Source organism: Styela clava, chromosome 12 (assembly GCF_964204865.1).
Source record: "Styela clava chromosome 12, kaStyClav1.hap1.2, whole genome shotgun sequence".
Classification (NCBI taxonomy): Eukaryota; Metazoa; Chordata; class Ascidiacea; order Stolidobranchia; family Styelidae; genus Styela; species Styela clava.
In genome coordinates this window covers 18,750,603-18,772,506 of record NC_135261.1, presented here as the reverse complement: position 1 = coordinate 18,772,506, position 21,904 = coordinate 18,750,603, and the positions used below count along the sequence as shown (strand labels likewise).

The window sequence follows — 21,904 nt, the reverse complement described above, 5'->3', positions numbered from 1 at the left end:
TTGGGTATGGGATTAGTTATTCTGTTACCAGTATTTGTTTTCAGATGCATGGACTTGATGGTGGAGGAAGCTGCAACCGACCAGCGGTTACATAACCTACCTCATCATGTGTTCCATTGTCGTTCAATCGTAGAGTAACTTTAGACTCGTAAGTTTCTACTTTTCTTGGTGTTAACCTACACACTGATATATGGTATTTGGATTTCATCATTCCTTGCTGTGGTTTTATCGTGAAACTGGATTCCTCAGAATTCTGAAAACATGGAAGTATGTGATAATTTATTGAAACATTATTAACAGTTTCGTATCCAGTATATTTATGATTAAGGTGACATATTTTATCTATATTAGGATAGGATTTACATATTTATCCCGAGAGAGAGGAAAGGTGATAAAACGACTTAACCATATAGCAAAATTTTCTTACCTGATTGAATTGATATAACACAGGAGTAGTTCCGTTATTTTTCAGCAGCATTGTTCTGTAAGAGTCTTCATTGTCAGGAGTTGCAGCAAATGTCTAAAAATATTGTTGACAGTCAAATTGTGATTCAGAATGTAAATATTTCTCAGTTATGTAAGTAATTCGAACAAAACAAAACAGGCAAAAAGAACTAAAAGAATATATTAATCAAGTCAGGTTGCTTGGTGGTCACCGCAATATTTGGCAGATGCAGTATTTGAAAAATGGGAAATGCGCATCGACGTCAGACAACAATAATGAACTATGAATAAATATATTTCACAAAAATGCAAAAGGTTCAATTTGATACTCATCGATAGGTTCTTAAAATAAAAATTTGCACAACAGAATATTATGTGTTATTGTTTTTTTCATCATTCAGGTTAAAGATCAAATATTGTCAAAATAAAAAAGCAATTCCAGGTAAAAAAAACGTTTTTTAAGAAAAGTGATCAGTTGAGACAAATTTATCCTGATTCTCCATACATCTTCCCTATAACCCGAAACATTTACTAACCAGTTCATTAGCTCCAATTTCTACATTAGGAAGAAAAGTGTTATTTTTTCCACTGAAAGTATGTCCACTCACAGACACTGTCAAACACCATGGTGGAGTAATGGTTGTGTCATCAACTAGCTTGTAGTCTCGCATACTCTGTGAACAAAATAAAAAGTAAAACAATATTTGACAATTTTGGATTTGTATAAAATAAAAAAATCATCATGACCAGTAGAACAGTATCATTACCTTGTAAGATGCATAACATTCTAGTTCAGCTCCAAAAAATTGATTTGGGACATTTGGTCGGAAAACAACACGGAAATCAGTAGATTTCAATGGTGGTATGTCACATGATGATGGAATTAATTCGAAAACTCCAGTCGGATCTGAAACAAATATATTAAATTCTCAGTTGACATGATGTTTCGAGCTGTATGGCGCATCATGCTAAGCAATGGGAATACGCTCACCACCGAACCTATGATTACCCAGCATGGGTTCGCAGGTTCGCATCCCATGCGGGGGTTAATTATGATTGCAGGACTCCTCACCGCTATAAGATGCTTTACGTAACCGCTGGTCGTTCACGGCTTCCTCTACCATTAAGTCGAAAGGGTCTGAAATTATTTCGTTTCAGCATTGCCCACCTTATTTATTACGCTTAGTGGACACTTAAAGCCGAGATGTGAAATTAGTGATGCCAACGCTGTTAATAATTTAAGCGCATAAACCGCTAGGCTATCAATTTCGCAAATTGAAATATAATATTTTGAAATGCATTCGGAATAGTAAATTAAACAATCAGTTTGGGTATTTCTGTGAAAACTTTCCTGTTGGAGCAGTTAAACATCCATAGTTAAAATAAATAGTTAAAGCAAAGAAACAATGTAATAATACACCTTCCAACCATAATAAAAAAAGACGGCAGAAAACAAACCTTGCATCCAAATTGCGGTAATTTTTCCTTTGGTGTGATTAGTCATTCTCAAAGTAGCATGACAAGGTTCATTTTCACTATCCATGTCAAATTGTTGTTGTCCTAACCAAACTTCTAACTTGTCCAAAGAAACATGAGGCGGATTGTGCTGAAAAGAAAAAAGCAATAAATGTAAAGATTATCATCAAATTTTGTTATTATAAGGTCGCGACCCACAAAACGATATCGCCAAAACATATGGTAGATTTGTCTGTGTTAAACAGTTATGTTTAACTGATGAGTTGGTTTGTATTAGATAATCCCCTCATGATTGGTGTATCTATGGTAAGTTACCAAAAACTGATGACATCACTACATTTGCCCCTTTTCCAATTGAATGAAAAAAGAAATACCAGAGAGAATAAATAGGAGAGAAGATCGCTCGTTTTCACAGTAGCTCTCAATGGTGGAAATTAAAAAACTGACTAGGTACGGAAAGTGCTAAGCAACTATCGGTAATTGAATTTGAATGACATTCCTCTAAAACTATATCAATAACAGACACAATGATTAGAAATAGAATCTGTAAGTGTAACTCAATATCTTATGTGTAAAATAAATAAGATAGAATAGATTTTCATATTTATCCTTGTGAGATGAAAGCCGTTAGGACGTCTCAATCATATTAGAAACCATGAACTTTTGGCTGTTTATCAGTCCAAGTCGTGTATAAAAATACTTAACCAAATATTCGTTTCAGATGCAAAGACTTAGTGCTTGAGAATAAAACAATGGTGTAATGCCATAATGGACAGTCTGCTAGTCGAACTATGTTAGCGCTGCAGGTTGGAGCCCTGGTCGGATTACCACTAACCAAATGAAACACTTAGTTGGTGGATCTTTGCTTATAGCCTTCAGATGGAAGAAGTGAAAGAACATCCTAAAAATTATATTCATAAAGAATAATTTCCACAAAATACCTATGCTGGCATTATTTCAAGCAAATCTCATAGTTAAGCTGTTTTATTTTGGAGAACCACCAAAAGCCACCATGCAAAAAATTAAATAAAATATGCCAAATCACAAAGATACTAGTCCTTCAAAACCTGGAAACTCTATATATTCATGTGGTTACTTGATTGGCACTTTGTTGAGAGTAAAATTGCTACAGAAAAAAATTATTAAATTAATATTCGAAAAAATTACTACTCCAGAAATACAAATAAAGTTATAATAGTAAAAAAATATATCAAAATTAAAAAAAAAAAAAACAGAAACATACTGTTATTTCTGAGTTATGAGCATCATCAAAATATTCAGTCAGTGGAGGATCAGAATTATAAACGGATTCTTCATTTTCATCCGATGAATACATTAGACATCCACTATCGTCTACTTTGATTTGTTTTCCCCTGAAATAATGAAATAACATTTTTTGTGTCACTCATGAAATATGGTAATGATTGATAACTCACAGAAGAGCAAAAGTTGATTTTGGAATTGAAAAATCCGATTTTTTTTTAATTTTTTGGTTAAATTTTTCCTTTTCTTATACAATGAAATAAAATAATAACAGAATAACAAAAAATTGAAACTATCGAATCATTTATTTACCCAGTCTTTCACAAACAGTTCTTCCATCTATTCGACCATAGGAATTCATTACATAATAAATTATCATTTCTTGTAGAATGAAATTTATTGGCTAATATTATCTAACATGCAATTATAAGTAGGATTTCCAAATATTTTACCAAGTTATCCTCTTCAAATATAAATTTTTACATTTCTACCCCGATGTTGATACATTATTACCAGCATATCACAACCACATTAGAATCAATTGAAACACTAATTATCTTAATTAAAAAGTACTCACTGCAACAAATTGAAGAGAATTTCCGGTGAGTAAAAGCTAATTCCTCGCTGTGAGTGTATTTTATATTTATCGAGATGAATAGGTTTTAGCAACGGTGGTTGAGATTCTCCACTGTGACATGTTCCAATCAAATCAACGTATAGTGGCCCCTGAAAAATTTTGATTAGGGAAAGATAAATTGAAAGTGATTTTAAATTATATTCGGCCATGTATCAGCTATAGATAGAACTCTTTGTATAAACACAATTCAACTGCGGACCGAGAAAAGCAAAAATTGATTTGAAAGTCGAAGATGGCAACTGAATATACTCAATAACAACATAATGACACTCGAAAAGCTTTAATTTCCCTCTTGACGAGCAGGAAACAAGTCGTTGAGTATGAGATGGGTGTAAAATAACAATGTAAGGAAAATCAAATGATTCTATGGACAGACAACTACATGCCACTCATAATCCATAGAATTTGTGACTTTTATAATCAAGGCAGTGAAATAGCTGTAACATTAAATAAAGTTAGGAATGAGAATGCCCATATTTGTATAGTTTGATATCAAAATTCTGAAATTTTTAACATAATCATTTTACACTGAAAATGGTAAGTCTTACAAAAAACAGTACTTTTAAAAATCTGATTTCAAGAAAGATTTTTTGAATAACAATATTTTGGTATTCATTTCGACTTGATTTTATGACATTTTTTACTATAAATTCAAGTTCCTTTTCAGATAAAACAGAGGTTCCCATTTTTTTTTAAATTTTGAGACTCATTTAATTTCCATAATAAATCATGGCATAATGGGAAGTAAATTTCATATTATTATCATTATTATCAAATCAAGACAATAAAAAGTCTTGTAATATATAAATTTAAATATATATATAGATACATTTAGTCAATGCAATACTAGGACTTGTTTTAGAAAACAAATCATAATGTGGCTAATAATCTAATATTGCTCGCCATACTTCTCTCAAATGATAAATTTTAACATATTTGATAATTTTACATAAAACTACAGGCAGAAATGATGAAATATTTTAGTTAACGAATTGGTATTTCATAATGCACTGTTGCACTGTTTGGGAAAAATGAAATTACATTGATTGATTACAGCAAAAATCCATAGTATGTTTGTTGTATGTATTAATTGTAACTTGATATTGAAATAACCCATTTTAAATTTGATGACGCATCATGAAATTGTATGATAAATTTAATAAACTGCGATATTTCCAAGATAAAAGCTACCTATTCCAATTATAACAGCTTTCAATGTCCACTTAACCAAATTACATATAAGTTTAACTAAGATAAACAAATAAACAACAAGATATACCTGGTCATGAACAAGAATCACAAGCCTTCTGTAATAATTAATCGGATGAATCGGAGTGAAACAAACATGTAATGTTCTCGTTTCACCAGATTTCAAAACATCGCTGATTTGACTTGTGTGCCATACAGTGGAATCGGGATCAAGAAGAATCTGGAATGGTTTCAATTTTTAAAAAAATCGGTGAATTTCATATTTCGTCTGTAACAATTATTCTTTCAAAGAATTAATATAGATTTCTGTTTTTAAAATTTTTTGCAGAGAAAGTGGTATGCAGTTTTTGCTTTTTATACAGCACTTATTTGTACATTTTGCTCTGAACAAGGCATCGTTTGGCATTGCCTACCCAATTTATGAAAGCCTGGATGAGGTGATGGGCACGGGATTTGAATGCAGGTTAGTGTAATATGTAATTCCATCACAGGTAAATTCAGCGATTTGACTGCTAGGCCATGGCGACCAAGTTTCATATCGCTCATTACTATACATAAGAGCAGATTGTAACAGTCTTTGTATCAAAATCCATACTGTTACAAGAAAGTCCCCTACACAGAATAATAAACAGCGCATAAAAAATATAAATCTGTGAAACCAATTCTAGATAATGTGGTGGCAAGTTTATTCTTGATTGAGGTTCATAAAATATTGACATAATATTTTACTTCATAGAAGACTGAAGATTCAGCAATTGGTATGTAAAAAACTATTTTTTCTCGAAGGTCCAGAATATTTATGGTTAGATATTGCCAACCACATTTATTACACACAGTGAGGTGAAAGGGAGATGTAAACTTGGAATTCATGTCCTCCCTGAAAACTATTTTATTTTTATTTTTTTTTTATCTATCGATATGTTGTACATAAGTATATAAGTTTGTTTGACTACATAATCAGCATAACAGGCGATAAAATAACTGACAAAAACAAAATACATATCCATTTGCTCTCTTCCTATTTAAGATTTATCTCGTACAGTATGTAATATATAATACCTGATAAACTGCTTCACACTTTGAATTGTTTGTGATATCAATAGTTTTTGTGACTTCTTTTTCAGATGATACTAGTCCAAAGTTCAACAGTGGGAGACTGAGAGAAACAGCAGGTCCTAAAGTAACAAAATGGATTTAAAAAATACTGTTATACTGAACTAACAAAAACGATTAGCGAATTTAGCCAATATAAATTTCTAGTATATAAATAAAGGGAGCTCCAGAAGTATGTGAACCAAAATGGCGGACACTAGAACGTGATATGTGTACCAGGTTAGGCCATCAGTTTAATCCAATTTTCCTTATTTTAGTTCTATTACAAGTACCTGAAAATATGGCCTAACCCTAACCTCAAACATTGCAATCCGGTTTCCGCCATCTTGGTTCGCATACTACAGGACTACCAAATAAAGTTATACTGTAAGAAAACTTATTTACGTGAGCTTAGTGGCAAGAGCGTTGGACCTTATTATAAAGGTTGGAAATATGGGGTTAAAATTTCAGATTCATACCCCATATGCCCTCATCATAGGTATAATAAATTGAATAAACAATGCCGAACAGGAAAAGTTCCAGTCATCCCAAAATTATTAGCTTCTTGCATATAAATTGCTGTTTATACTGTGATTTGTTGAGAGTGACGGCATATAACGGCTTACGGCTCATCAATTACAATCAAATCATCAATGAAAATAACAAATAGAAACACACCTTTGCAATTTCCTTGGCATTTAACAATAGATTTGCTGCTGATACCAATCGGAGAAACTTCAAAATAATCGATACTGGCTTGTCCAACTACATTCGGATTATAACAGATCTATAAAAAAGAAAAGAATTTGAGTTGATTCAAATTTCTTGTTAAACACAAGTACACATGTAATCAGTAGGGCTGGGAATGGTTAACCGGTTAACTGATTTTGAATAGTTAACGGTTACGATTTACTATAACCGTTAACTGACATCTCAGGTTTAAATCATCTTTATAATGTACAATTTCTTCAAAAATCATTACGTCATCGCAAATTTATCTTCTGTGGCGTTTAATTCAAAAGAATATCACTAACTGTAGTGGTAAGAACCCAATAGTTTCAGTGAAAATATATTGTTCACGATTTTATTGCAAAATCGTCTATTCAATGTGCAGTTGATTCTGTTTTTCCTTATGATATCTCAAAGTAGGATTTGCAAATCGAGCACTGAAAATTTGACACATAAATGACATTTAATAACGAAATCGGGTTTTACTAAGATACTTCCATATGTCCGAAGCACGCTGCATATCTCTTGCAGCAGAGCGATCACGAAACTATCTCTATTCGTGAATAATTTTGAGAGATACCGGGATAAGATCGCGTGAAATTGCTTTGTAACCATTGTGACATAACAAGCTAAAATTATAAATTATTACATCAAATCTCACGCTGCGGTTAACTGGGTAATTTTACTCGGTTAACGGTTAAAGTGTTTTCCCTGAAGTTCCCCACCCCCAGTAATCAGACAATAATAGCGACTTTCTTTACTTATCAAATAAATACCACGACTGTGGCCAGAAACTGTGGCGAGGACCAATGTGTAAAGCAAAGATAATTGCATGAGTATTCATGCGATGATGTAATGAGAAATACACCACATTACATCTCTTCTAAAAAGAATTGTTAGTAACAAGCTAACAACCATAGAAACGATGCAATAACTTGATTTCTACTCTACATTAAAGACAATTTAAAATATAAATTTATCTGGCGTCCAACTCTGTCGAAGTGTGTAACGTCATTTAATGTCTGTAGTTGATATTGGGAATGTGTCAAAATCGCCAGTTTGTCAGTTTCAGGTGCGAGACTCAATGTCTGGAGGAGGATGGTCATACAATGGCCAACCAATGTTGTCTTGACAAAACTTACAAAAATAAATTAAAGAAAAACATAAATATGGATAACTATAGTACTACTAAAACAGCTTTAAATGTAAAAAATAATTAATAGATTTTAAATGGAATTTAATCAAATCACAAATTACCGGAATTGATATACTGGAACTTGGTGGAACAATTCCTTCCTTCATAGCGCAGATGAAAGCTCTGTCTATATCAGGTGTAAAACTTGAAAGTTGTATCTTGAAGGGAACACGAACTAGGAAAAAATTATAATGAGAAATATATAACTATTGAAGTAACAACAAGGATTCATTAAGTAAGCCCTAAGCCTATGAAGTTACTTAGAAATATGGGGGAAACAAAATTCAAAACAGAAAAGATTATGATTTTTAATAAATAGTATGTAACTCCATACATTTCAGTAATTGCATCTCTAGAGTAGGGTTACCATAGGTCAGCATTTTCTCAGACATGTGTGGGATTTGAGTGGCTAAATCTCCATCAGGGATCAATGTCAAAAAGGGCCTGAATGTCCTGGATTTTTTTAATAGTGCGTTTACTACTGTTAGCTTAGAAATTTTAAATGTTTTCAAATCTGACATTTTTTCGAGTAAGATTTGTTTTGTGTTATTAATAATTGAACTTTGTCAGTCTTACCGTAGATTGCAGTGGTCACAAATTTTTATTATCATTACTCCTAGATCGAATTACAAAAAGTTTAATTGCCCCTTTCATAAAAATAAAATTTCCAACGAGCAATTTATCAAATTTAATACACAATAATATAAGAATCCAAAAACACAGAATTGCCGACATGATTTAATCTCAGTGAGGAGAAAGAGCAGCCATTCGCACTAATCAATCACACTTTCTTTAACCAAAAATGTCGATAATACTATTGATTAAAAGATTAGACGTTCGTAAAAATATGCAAAGTCTAAGAAACTATTGTTTATAAATCAATTCATTATTTGTGGAATTTGCCTTTCATGCTCTCTTGTGTATTAATTCTGTGGTATATATATATGTTTAGATAAATGTTGCTGTTTTCAGAAACAACAGGTATTTGGTTTAGTAAACTGAATCAATTTTGATGCTTTCATTTTGTTCTGTATCAACCATATTTTCACGGAAAATGACAGTAGTATTGATTTCGTATGCATTTGGGATAATAAAAGTGTTTTACTCGCAAAAATAGGTAATCATAACTGGCATAAATTTATCAGGAATTGTGTCTTATCTGATGTGGAAACCCTAATCTAGAGCCTTGATCAGAATGAAGACGTTAAGACCCCAATTAAAAATTATATTCTAATTTACCATGTGACAAATTCTTTAATATCATTGGTCGAACAGCTGTATCATGTACTCGAACTTCTTTGAAATCTAGTACCGCCACATCATGATATTTCGATATTGCTTTATCCGAGGTGTTAACCAACAAATGAGGATATTTGCCTGAAAACATAAATTCTATTTAGGATTCACATATTTATCGCGGGGGAGAGAAAAGTTGATAATACGACTTAATCAAAACACACGAACCACGGCCTCTCGTCCGGTTACCAGTCCACGTCGGGTATGGGATTAGTTAGTTATTTGTTTGGAAGCATGAAATTGATGGTGATTAATAGCATATACGCATACCTATTCCTTCCAGTTTCACTTTTTTGAGTAAATTATCCTCTCCATAGCAGCAAATTGCATGTGTTTCAAAAACCGATGCGGAAAGTGGTCGAAAAATAGCTTTTAGGCTGCATGAGCCCCGTGGTGGTATAGAGCCAGTTGGTGGAAGTATAGTGAATGGTTCTGGAACTTCCCAAGAAAAATTTGTCATCAATTCCGTGCTAATAATATAAGAAGAATATATCAGAAATAGAATAACAATAAGGCTTTACTAACTATCAGTTGGGGTTGTGCAAGACTAACTAGCTATCCTTCCCCTATTCATGCCTTTCCAATAATGGATTCTCTCACTTCACTTATAGTACTACAGCACAAATAAAGCAGAATTTTAATTTTTTTTGCACACTGTAATCCTGCAGCATTTGTGTTAGTGTGCAACAAAGCTCTACAACAATCTAGAATAAAGCCATATTTGAAATTTGATCCAATGAGGACCTCAAAACATCAGACAGCAAGTATGCTGTATGTATGACTGAACGAAATCAGATTTCGATATGACATTTAAAAACAGCTACATTCAATATAGTATGAACGAAAAGAATTTTTCAAGCTTAGCATTTTGTGAGTTTGCAATGATAACTTGCATGCAAAAAATCTAGTTTTTTTATGGCGCATATTACAAAATGTTCAAATAACATTCAAGCAAAGGGGTGCATGTCCATCACCTTATCTATACACAAGGCCTTGACATGGAACAAACTAACTCACATCAGTGGTATATCCCCTAAATGTACTGTGAAATCGTATTATCGATATGCAAAATTTAACAATAAAAATTCGCACATAAGCCATCAATTTAAAAATATAGAAAGATTTATAAAAAAAATATCTACACGAACAACAAATTATTGTGAAAAATACTAACCTCATGTTTTTTAATTCAAACATAATTTCCAAATTATCATGAGCAGCTACAAGACCAAAGTGCAGACTTTCTGGCAGATGAAGGTTTGTTTCTGGCAGGAGACCTCGAAGCACAATTGAAAAAGTTCCTTCTGAAGTGATAAACTCAATCCTGTCATCATAGGCAATCTTCGAAGAAATGAATATTATATAATGGTATTTCTAGTTACCTTCCAATCATATCTAAAGGATTTGAGATTTTTCAAGTCAAATTTGATTTTGTATAATCTAGATTAGTGGCACCAAACATTATTGTGAAAGGCCCAAATTTAAAAAAAAAATTAACTTTGTAAAAAATAACGATCCGAGGATATGCTCAAATACTAAACGTATGTAGTACATTTATGTCCGCGAGTTTTCGTTGAAAAAAACAAGCGACCTAAGCTGCTTTTCAGGCACCTAGCTTTGGGTTGGCGGTTCGAGACTTATAGGTTGGGAAATGCTGATCTTATTAATAACCTCATATTACAGAAAAACAATGTATGTGGCAAACTTTATCTTACAAGTTTGTAAAAATTCAAACTTTTGAAACATTATTGGTAAATTTTTCAAAAAAAATATTGGTTATTCAAATTCTCTATCAATAGTTTTTTAAAGATTGTTATATTTCATTTAATAAACTTCTGAACATCCCAGCTTGCCAAAGCCATATTTGCTGAAGATAACAGAACTTTGGTAACTTAAATACCCCGACCCCATAAATCTTAATCGAATAGTAAATCAATATATACATAAATAGATCACTGGCCATAACATACCTTTTCAAGGGGTTTGAAAGTTAAAGGCAATGTAAAACTTGTGCCCGCACTTAATACAATAACTTGAGGAAATAATGTGCTGAAGAATCGAGATGATGGAACTTTGTATCTAGATAAAATGGGAAGTATTGATAAAAGCATTGGGTTGAAAAAGATACTTCCAGCATCTGCAAGTTAACTTAAATATGAAACCTTTTTTTTAATAGATTGGCATATTCTATTTATTGCAATAAACGATTCCATGACATGCCTACCGGTAGTTCAAAAACCTTTCATAAAATATTCGAATGAAACAAAGACACATTGTGTAAATTTGTGTAAGCGATAATGTTTAAATTAAAAATTTTACCATACTTTGTACTTCATTATTATTAGAATATTATTATTCATATGAATAAAATATCAAACCTTGACCACAAAAAAGATATTACAAGATCAATTTAAACCAAAATTTTGGGATTTTGTGATGACATGCAAAATATCATACTTTTCAATAAACAAAATTTAAAGCCCGAAGTCAATATCTTATTTCTTAGGTGGATCTAAACGAAACATTATAGGCCTACAGAGAATCATTACACATAGACAGAGAGTTACTAAATTTCAAAATAGCATAAATAGCCATGAACTTCTTTGGGTCACATATTATTCAACAATTAATCTCTTTGATGAACTAGGATAACAGCATAGTTCCAGGGACACACTAAGCACTCTAAATGTTCAAATGAATCATTTACCATAATTTACATACCGGGTATTAATTGGTCTTAAATGGAAAATACAGGTACACTGGTAAAAAAAACATAAATTCAGATATTTTACTTCTTATACAAACTTCCTGATCATAATGATAAAGGGTAAAACATTCATACTTGATACAAGCTAAGTCGTGGAACAAATAAATTAAATTTCATTTGCATGGCGTTTAAATCACAGTACCTTATCTTTTGTGTTTTTATGTGAATATTCTTTAGAGTTAAACTTTTAGTATATTCTTCTCCAGGTTCCCATCCTCGCCATATTATTTCATTTGGTTTAACTTCTAAGCCAAGTCCTCTGTAATTGGATAAATATACATGTTCCTATATGATACAGACATTATTGAGTCACTGAACTTGTATGTAAACCTGTATCTTGAAACTATAAGTTCAATATAACAAAAAGATTCAAAGTTAGGATAGGAACATTTTTCGGACCTCCAGAAGTATGCGCACCAAGATGGCGCACAACCTGAACATGGTATGTGTGTACCGGTTAGGATTCAGTTTGTGCCACATTTTCGTGCGCATACTTCTGGAGCACCCAATTTTCTATAGAAGCATTCACAAAAATATGAAAGGGCCAGGATAGGATAGGATTCACATATTTATCCAGGGGGAGAAGAAAGTCATTAAGACAGAGCTTAATCATATGGCGAACCAAGGGTGCTCATCGGGTTACCAGTTCATATTGGGTATGGGATTAGTTAGCCAGTTATTTGTTTTCGGAAGGATGGTGGAGGAAGCCAAAATCACCCAGCTATTATGTGAACCAACCTACGGCTGCGAGGTGTCCTTTCGCACATAACTATCCCTGCATGGGATTCAAACCTGCGAACCCACGCAAGATAATCGGAGGTGCGGTGGCGAGCGTATCCCTAACGCTTAGCATGATGCGTCACACCGCCGAGCCAGGATCTTTATGCTTTAGCATAACTTGCTTAGTTTAATAGGTTGATACAATCTGTGTGAGGTAGTGACACCAGTCAACAGGCAGACAGAGCAAAGCATTACCGTAATCTAAAATCTCGAGCTAACATAATTAGACAAATGAGCAACTGCTGCTGAATTATAAAATTTGATATAAATCATGATTTCAATTTACATGGGGCCAATTTCGTTATTAAAATATCAATTTCACTTAATGTATTATCGCACAAAAATCACACTTTTCAAGTTTGGTGGAAAATAAATTCTTTGAACAAACAACAAAAAAATAACATATCTTACCCCAGTGGCTGTGTATTCGCTGAAGCACTGGATTTTATTAAAGATCTTTGTCTTGATGTGGGATGCTCTGATCTAAAATTTAATACACCTAATATCACTGTAAATATTTTAAAAGAGCATTTACGCAAATTATTAAGGTCTCACATCAGAAGTAAAGAAGAAATATAGAACTGGAATACCGATAGATAGTGAAACAGATACAGATTTATTGTGGTCCAGTAAATGATGAGTGACACGAGACTCCAAGCTTGACTTATAATGTGTATATTGTAAAATATCTATGAAGCTTTTGAAACTTCAGTGTTTTTATATAAGTTCAATAGAAATGAAATATCCTATAATATTTTTCACCTATTCTGAGATACCAGATTTTTTCTATATCTCCTTGACAAAGGTGCAGTACGAGCTGCAGATGCTGGTGGCGGAGCTGGACTCAATGTCTTTGAGATAACTCCAGACTGTTTGAATAAAACAAATAAGATTATAGTAAAATAAATCATGTGCAAAAATCTAGAGTCATTGGTATGTTTTAATCTACAAGCATGATTTTGGGTGCTCCTGAAGTATGCGCACTAAGATGTCGCTAACCCTAATCTGGTACATGTTCAGGTTGTGCGCCATCTTGGTGCACATACTTCAGGAGGTCCCAATTTTGTTTACTGACAAAAAAGAAGGAGGATATTTTCATGCTTATTTCATGATAGATTGACCACCTGTAAGATTGCATCTCATATTCTTATTATACAAACATTGAAAATTTGACAAAACTGATTTTACAAGAAATTAATTTAATTTTTCATAGATAAGTAAATTCTGATTAACTAGCTTTGTTGAAACCTAACCATACAAAGATCTTTCTGTTTCTTTTTTAATTTCAGCTTACTATGATTGAGGATAGTTGGGACTGATAGGCAATAGTTATAACAAAAAGACTATTTCAACACTAGTAGGGAGTCCTATTCATATCACAAACTCCCAGTCATTAGTGTCATATTACATACAGACATAAGCCCATGTTGCCCTTATTCAAATAAACCTCTTTTCTTTTCATATTTTCACTCATTCCAGCAAGTATAAAGAGACAAAACTTATAAAAACTAAAAACTACTTGGTCACATGGATATCATTAAACTATTGCAATGAAATAAATACTAACTACTTACTTTAACTGGAAAAGGTTCATTGAAGCTAGTTCCCAGTTTTAATCCAGATTGTTCTGGTAGTATCATCCCTGAAGCCATCATGAAATTATGCTTTTTATGTACAAATGCACTCAAAATACAAAACTACTAGTTAACTTTAGACCATCCATATCTGTAACATTACACTGTAGACATTAATCGCTCCAGAAGTATGTGTATCAATATGGAGGTAACTAATTTTGTTCGCCTACTTTACATCAAGTTGTGTAAAGGGACTGAAAGCTATGGGCAGGGGGTATATCCACTTGGCTAACAAAGACAGTCCCTGAACACTTGATAGAACTAAAATAAGGGAAATCGAAAAAAAATTAGGGCCTAACCCTAACCCCGTACAGATACTACGGCAGTACCCATTAATCATTATTTACTGTTGCTGTGTTAGGTATTCTATTGAAAAATTACATAATAAGCAATGATAATGATTTAATTCTTATTGCATATTAATCCAGAAAATTGAAAAAATTGAATAAAATCACAATATTAGCAAAGCATTAGTATAATTCTTGTTTTGAATGAGAAAATTAGACAAATCATGTTCGCGGAAAAAACTTGCTCCAGAATTAGTTTACAAATGACAAGTTGAGGTAGTATAAAACATTCCATAAATACAGTATGACAGAGTTCTCAGATTCTAAGAATAACTCCCACATTCAGAAGAAGTTACATAAACTCAAAAATAAAACAATGAAATACTAATGTGTAATTAATTATGTAATAGTAAAATGAAGGTTTCATAACATATTACATAATCTAAATTAACAGATTTACTATTACAATATATCAGGCATAAGTATACACATCTGTGTACTTGGACAACAAGATCTTTTCCATATTCTTGTTGAATGTATTAGCTGAACATTTTTTATTTTAGGTGGTACATCACCCCAAACCCGAAGACCAATATACCAGATTTCAAAGATCTTTTTTAACCCGAAAGTATATAAATTAATTCACACACACATACGTAGATATGCAGAAAACTGTTCATGTGTATATTTAAACAATTTTGATCAAATCATAAGAATTTCGATGCTATTTTCAAATCTACGCTAACCCGTCGATGTCTCAATGTCAAATCTGTAACAGATATGCAACATGATGTCAGCTTCAAAGTGAGCAAATAGTCATCAACATCGGGGTTACTTCAAGTTCAACGAATGCATAAAATGCTGTTATTTTGATAAAATTTATTTATTTGAATTTTCAATTCACGTCGAATCTCCTTTGGCATAACAAGATCAGTCTAATATTTTACATACATTGAAAACACCCTTTATCAAATTGCGATATTTTGACAAAGTTTTCGTTGGTAGAACTAACGCTTTGGGCGGCTCAAAAACGAAGTGTCATTTTTTTTGAAAAAAGGTGATTTTTTTAGTAAAAAAATATATTAGACTGCGCGATTGAAGATGATAACAGAATCAGAGGAATGAGGATTTACTTTAAAAATTACCAAAGGCAAAAGAAGTTGGCGGGTTTTACATTAACAGTATAAGGATAGGATAGGATTTACATATTTATCCCGGGGAAGAGGAAAGCCGATAAGACGGCTTATCTATATGGCGAACCACGGCCATCTTGTCCGGTTACCATTCCAAGTCGGGTATGAGATTAGGTATATTGTTTGTTTTCGGAAGCATGGACTTCAGGACTTGGTGGTGGAGGAAGCCGTAACCGACCAGCGGTTACGTGAACCACCCAACGACGACGAGGAGTCCAGCAATCCTCTTGCACATAACCATCCCTGCATGGGATTCGAACCTGCGAACCCATGCAAAGTAATTAGAGGTGCGGTGGCGAGCGTATTCCTAACGCATAGCCCGTTGAGCCACACCGCCGCGCCTAAAGTCTAAATTCAGAAATTGTAGATATACATAAGTAAGATACTTTAACAAAACACTGACAATCTGATACGCGACGATACCGTGATATTCCTCTGCGAAGATAGGAGTATGTCGCGAAATTAAAGTTGACAGAATAACAGAAAATTTCAATGTTTGATATCGCATTATTGCTGCAGTGGTGTTGTTGATACACCGACTGCGATATATTAGTTACCATGTCAACGCTTTCGCTGTAGCTAAGAAATATACGACTTACACTTGCGGCGCTAGTAAACCATGATGGATCTTCTAACTCTGGGGTGATTCTCAAACTAGGCTTTTCAACCTTTCCTGCGGATCTAGTTAATGCTTTAAAAATCAAATACTTTCAAAGAAAAATTTTTATTGAAAACTAATCATTGACTTGAAATTAAAATGCGGTAGTTTATCAGTTAGCCGAGTGGATTCCCCCGTTTTTATTTGCGTAGCGTTGACTAATCTACAATATGCAAAAGTGACGCAACAGTAAGCGTTTTCGCGGCCACTCCGACACTTTTCATTTGAAGAGATTTTAGACATGTCTGTTTCACTGGCTCACTTTCGTGGATTTTTCAGTTTTTGTCGCATTTCCGAATATTATGTATAAATCAAAAACCCAATGATTATTTTAATTTCTGGAGCATTTTAATTTTGTTTCAGTAATCGAATATAGTCCCGAAATATCTGGCGATCATCTCAACCAGCTACTGCACCTTGCATCCTCCACGATTACGACCCGCTTTGACAAACTTAATATAAATCAATTTAGGATTAGATTTACATATTTATCCCCGGGGAGAGGAAAGCCGATAAGACGGCTTATCCATATGGCGAACCACGGCCTCTCGTCCGGTTACCATTCCAAGTCGGGTATGGGATTAGTTAGTTATACTGTATTGCAGTGATTTCCCTACACCCCCCCTATAGGGGGTGAACACCCCCCCTAAAATTTCAAACACCCCCCCTAATTTTGAGGTGCGATTCCACACTGAGGGGTTCTAAACCGCAGTCTGCGGGCCAATTACGGCCCGCGTGACGATTTAAAATGGCCCGCCGAACTTGAGTGAAATAGTTTAACCCTTCATGTGGTACCTTTTGAGTTTAGATACCGTTTATTGTTACATCATTATCACAGTTTAAGCACGTTTATTTCGTAACAATTGAATTATTCCGGTATCTTATGTATAGGTATGGGTATTATGATTACACACTGCAGTATTTTAGATATCAGCCATATATTAAGAAGGCTTAAAGATGTCACAAAACGAAAACTAGGAACTGAAAACAGACGTTTTTTAGATGAATGACAGCGTTTTCATTTCTTTATTGAAAAGAATCAAACTTCAGCGATTTGTCTCCTTACAAAATATTTCAGTTCTGAAGGAATACAACATTATGATCAGTTGACGAGCGTATTTCAAAATTTAATTCATACAAAAGTCAAACAAACATGTTCAAAACAATTAGAAATGTGTAACAAAACAAGCCATAAGTAGCCATTCATACAATGTCAGATGAGCAAGTAACTTCATTAGTCACTATCAGTTGCAAATTACTTGTTGAAACGTGGTAGTATATATTTACGGTTGAAAGCCGTGCTTGTTATCTATTCCCCGAGAATTCTATCAGGTAAATATTATAATTATTGATTTTATTACATAACAAACTGCGATGCTAGGTGTATCTAAAATCAAGCTTAGAGCCTATTTTGGTGCCTATTTCTCAAAATTTTCTCAGGGCGCTTAAGCGCGCCCTGAACCCCAGCCGTGTCGTCCCGCACTTTTCCTCGCTCCCCTTTTCTGGCCCTACAATTTCATTCTGCTCTGGATTTTGGCTTGATGTCAATCAACTTGGGGCCCCCCCATGTACATCGTTTCTTAAATACATACCATTTTTTTAAGAATACAAATAGCCTAGTTTTATCTCTAATAGCAAATTATTTACCACCCCCTAAATTTTGAAACACCCCCCCTAAAGAGAAAAGCTGGGGAACATACTGCTGTATTGTTTGTTTTCGGAAGCATGGACTTGGTGGTGGAGGAAGCCGTAACCGACAAGCGGTTACGTGAACCACCCAACGACGGCGAGGAGTCCAGCAATCCTCTCGCACATAACCATCCCTGCATGGGAATCGAACTTGCGAACCCACGCAGAGTAATTAGAGGTGCGGTGGCGAGCGTATTCCTAACGCTTAACCCGTTGAGCCACACCGCCGCGCCCTCAAAGCCAAATTAAATGGCTAGGGTGGGCAAAATCTAATATTTTTTCGAATTGATTAATTTGAATATTTTTATACATAACAGGGATCCAGAACGTTGGAGGTCGATACTCCCTTTGGAAATTAATAGAAACATTGAAAAGTCGGTAATAAAGCGTTTTTTTACTGGTTAATGTTATTGGTTAATTTTATCATATTCGCTGATTGTCTTTGTCACCGCGATTGTTTCGGCGGCGATATCCTAAAGTTGGTAATCTATATTCCCGCTCTTCCTCGTTTTTTGCAAGTATAAAAAAGAGGTCGCCGGATATCAAAGTTTTATATTTCTAGTACCTGTGCGTTCACATCAGCGACAGCTGTTGAAGACATTAATTATGGGCTGATTTCAAAACCCAATCAATTTTATTTTGAGTTTTATCCCCAGCCTTGGATTTGATCTTACTTATCACCGCTTTTAAAATAGGATTTACATAGTTATTCTGAGGCAAAGAAAAAGCGTTAAGAGGACTTTATTATGGCGAACAACGGCCTCGTACTCGTGAACCACCCTACGGCGCAAGTCCAGCAATCCTCTCGCGCATGATTGCGAACGCAGGGTGAGCATAGGTGAAGTGGCAAGCGTATTCCTAGCGCTTAACTCGATGCGCCACACGATTACATGGAGTTTACTCAGTTTTTTTACACTAATGAATTTTTGAAAACCGCTTCAACGAAAATCTACCTCAGTTTGGAAACGGCCTTTGATGACACAGTACTGATAAATTCTTCCATAACTTGTATTCATCGAACATTCGCGAGTAGAGCGTCATTTGATTCCTAATCGCGTAGTTCCATGAAGATTGAAAAATAATGTTAAACATAAACGCTAATACATAGGGAGCTCTAACTGTGGGGCAATCAAACAATGACATTCTATCTAATGAACCTATTGATACTGACAGTCCGGCAGAGGCTTTAGCTGTGTTTCCCAAACTTTTTTCTGCCAGCGCCCCCTTGAACGACTTTTTAACTAGCACACGCCCCCCTAACAAAAAAGTCAAAGCAACTTTATTCTTCATTTATCATTAGTATAATGTGAAGGTTGAGCCTAGTGAAATGCCACCAGCTTGATAATATCTGACTTCTTTTCAGTCAAAACCTGTCCTGAGTCTCGCTCTGCCAAGAATGAGCTGGCAAGAGCAATAAAAAACTTTTAAACCGATCTCACTCGTGAGAATTTTTCAATTTGATTCTGTTCCCAAAAAGATGAAACACTGAACATGAGTTTGAAAGTATAAACCCAATGGTAGTGGTGCATTTTCGCTTCTAGAAATTCAGGGTTATCTAGAAAACGGAAACCAAAAAATTCTTTACTATGTCCAAAAAAATAATTCAATTCAATTTGCGCTTGAACTTCTGTTTGCGTATGATTATACGAGTCATTTTTTGATACGACGTTTATTCACTGATTTCTCTCCGAACATGGTCCTATATAAGCATTTGATTGTACTTAAAGTCAAAGTTTTCCATACTGTGAGTCTAACAACTGAACCTGCCTAGCTACGTACATAATACACTACTCACTCACTTACGTGCCCCACTGTCGTCCACCGCCTTTCTTCTCAAATTTGTCTCTGCGCAATTGCGAGGCTTGTGTAATGTGAAATACTATAAAACGTACTTTCAGCGTTCGGAGGTTTATCTGCATGCGTGTACAGCCTCATGCATGTATATAGTCACACATATTTGTTTACATTTGGAGAATAAACCCGAAAATATTTACCTATGCTATAAACTATGTACCATGAATATTTACGCGTTTCATTTATTCACAGTTCTGGTGTTGTCAGAGCAGGAAGATGATCAAAAAACATCTGTCTCTCCCGTCCACATGATATTTATGTTCCTAAATACCTGCCAAACTACTCAATTCCCTGTACATCTTACCTACCTTGGTGCGAATATTGAAACATTGGAATAATATGCCATGACAAAATATTGCGACCTTTTCTATAGCCAAAAGTGTGTGATTTGTACGATAAGGAAACAACAACAAAAAGGAAAGTAAGCAATCTTCCGTAAGGTGGAAATACCTACCTACATACCGGTATTCTACTCTTGACAACCATAACAATATACGGCTTATATTGATGTTAAAAATCAATGGTATGAGGAGAGGACATAAAGGCGTAACACAGTACCAGTTTTGACACTCTCAGCCAATAAATGCGATGTATTGAGTTGTTTTAATATTTTATGTCACAAGCAAGCTGTCAGTCATTGTCGAAAATAAATTACAATATTAGAAGTAAAGATGAATTCAAAGTAAGAAATAATGTAAACGGAAATTGAAATCAAAATAAATAAAAAGAAAAGTACGTCATTCAACAATGCAATTATGAAAAACTCGAATATCATACAAGTCGTAAACGGAAGTAAAGAAAACTAACTAGTTCGTATTAGTCTGGCAATTTATCGTTTAAATAAAAAAGTAACATTATGTATTCAAAATGATGTGTTAAAAGATTGCGTTGCCACAATAATTTCATAATAGTACTTATTGTGGTAACTTATAACCCCACTTACAACAAAAAAGCGTGATGAAACTCAAAATGTGCATCTATGTTGCTGTGGATTTAATTCATCTTGGTTCTCATGTAGTCAAAATCAATATGACAATATCTCCTTTCCACCTTAACTCACATTTGATGCAATATGAGTCAATTCGAATACTGTAAGCATACTCATAAACTATATTTCATAAACAATATTATTTGCGAAGCAAGATTGTGTATAGCCTGATCTACGAAGGAAACTCAACAATAAGATTGGCGCTAGAGTAAGTTTTGAAGTTGATTGAGAAGGCAAGTTTATATAATTTGTTTTTCTTTCTAGATATGGCAGAATGTTGACAGGATAGATTCAAATGCCCAAACGATTTAACTATGAACAATAAAATTCAGATCAATAGTTTACCGTGATATAGTTCATACAGTCTTCATTTATAATACAGACTCTTCATGCAGTTTACCCTTTTTGCATTTCGTGACTGTTTACTACCCCGTTACAACAAAAACAAATAAATAATTTGGGCGAAATTCTCATTTTAAGTGAATCAAGAATATGTACGATATTTTACTTCAAATGCTCATACTTTAACTATAAAACCCCTTCCTGGAAAAGATTTATTCTTATGTGTCGATCACCGATACAGATAAGATTTCTCCGAATGCTGATGTTAAATAATTTACTTTAAGTTTATAAGTCGTCAAAAAAATGTATTGTTGGAGTGCAGCAGCACCTAGCTAGCTATTCGACTACCATCTGATAATTGCATTGATCCA

The 21,904-nt window shown here is 34.0% G+C and overlaps 1 protein-coding gene across 1 annotated transcript in view; it reads right to left on the bottom strand.

Annotated features, from left to right (window-relative positions):
• The window catches only part of LOC120329336 (cilia- and flagella-associated protein 65-like), a 34,336-nt gene extending 19,722 nt beyond the window's left edge, over positions 1–14,614 (bottom strand). The window contains exons 1-19 of the mRNA XM_078118444.1: positions 14,463–14,614; positions 13,651–13,757; positions 13,300–13,371; positions 12,251–12,367; positions 11,312–11,420; positions 10,516–10,682; positions 9,612–9,811; positions 9,285–9,422; positions 8,108–8,220; positions 6,800–6,908; positions 6,089–6,204; positions 5,100–5,249; positions 3,761–3,909; positions 3,164–3,293; positions 1,903–2,050; positions 1,212–1,351; positions 981–1,118; positions 428–520; positions 101–253 (exon numbers count right to left, since the gene is read on the bottom strand). Of these exons, the coding sequence (XP_077974570.1) occupies positions 101–253; positions 428–520; positions 981–1,118; positions 1,212–1,351; positions 1,903–2,050; positions 3,164–3,293; positions 3,761–3,909; positions 5,100–5,249; positions 6,089–6,204; positions 6,800–6,908; positions 8,108–8,220; positions 9,285–9,422; positions 9,612–9,811; positions 10,516–10,682; positions 11,312–11,420; positions 12,251–12,367; positions 13,300–13,371; positions 13,651–13,757; positions 14,463–14,543 (2,430 nt within the window). The 5' untranslated portion in view covers positions 14,544–14,614. The remainder of the gene's footprint in view (positions 1–100; positions 254–427; positions 521–980; positions 1,119–1,211; positions 1,352–1,902; positions 2,051–3,163; positions 3,294–3,760; positions 3,910–5,099; positions 5,250–6,088; positions 6,205–6,799; positions 6,909–8,107; positions 8,221–9,284; positions 9,423–9,611; positions 9,812–10,515; positions 10,683–11,311; positions 11,421–12,250; positions 12,368–13,299; positions 13,372–13,650; positions 13,758–14,462) is intronic.
• Positions 14,615–21,904: the final 7,290 nt, after the last annotated feature.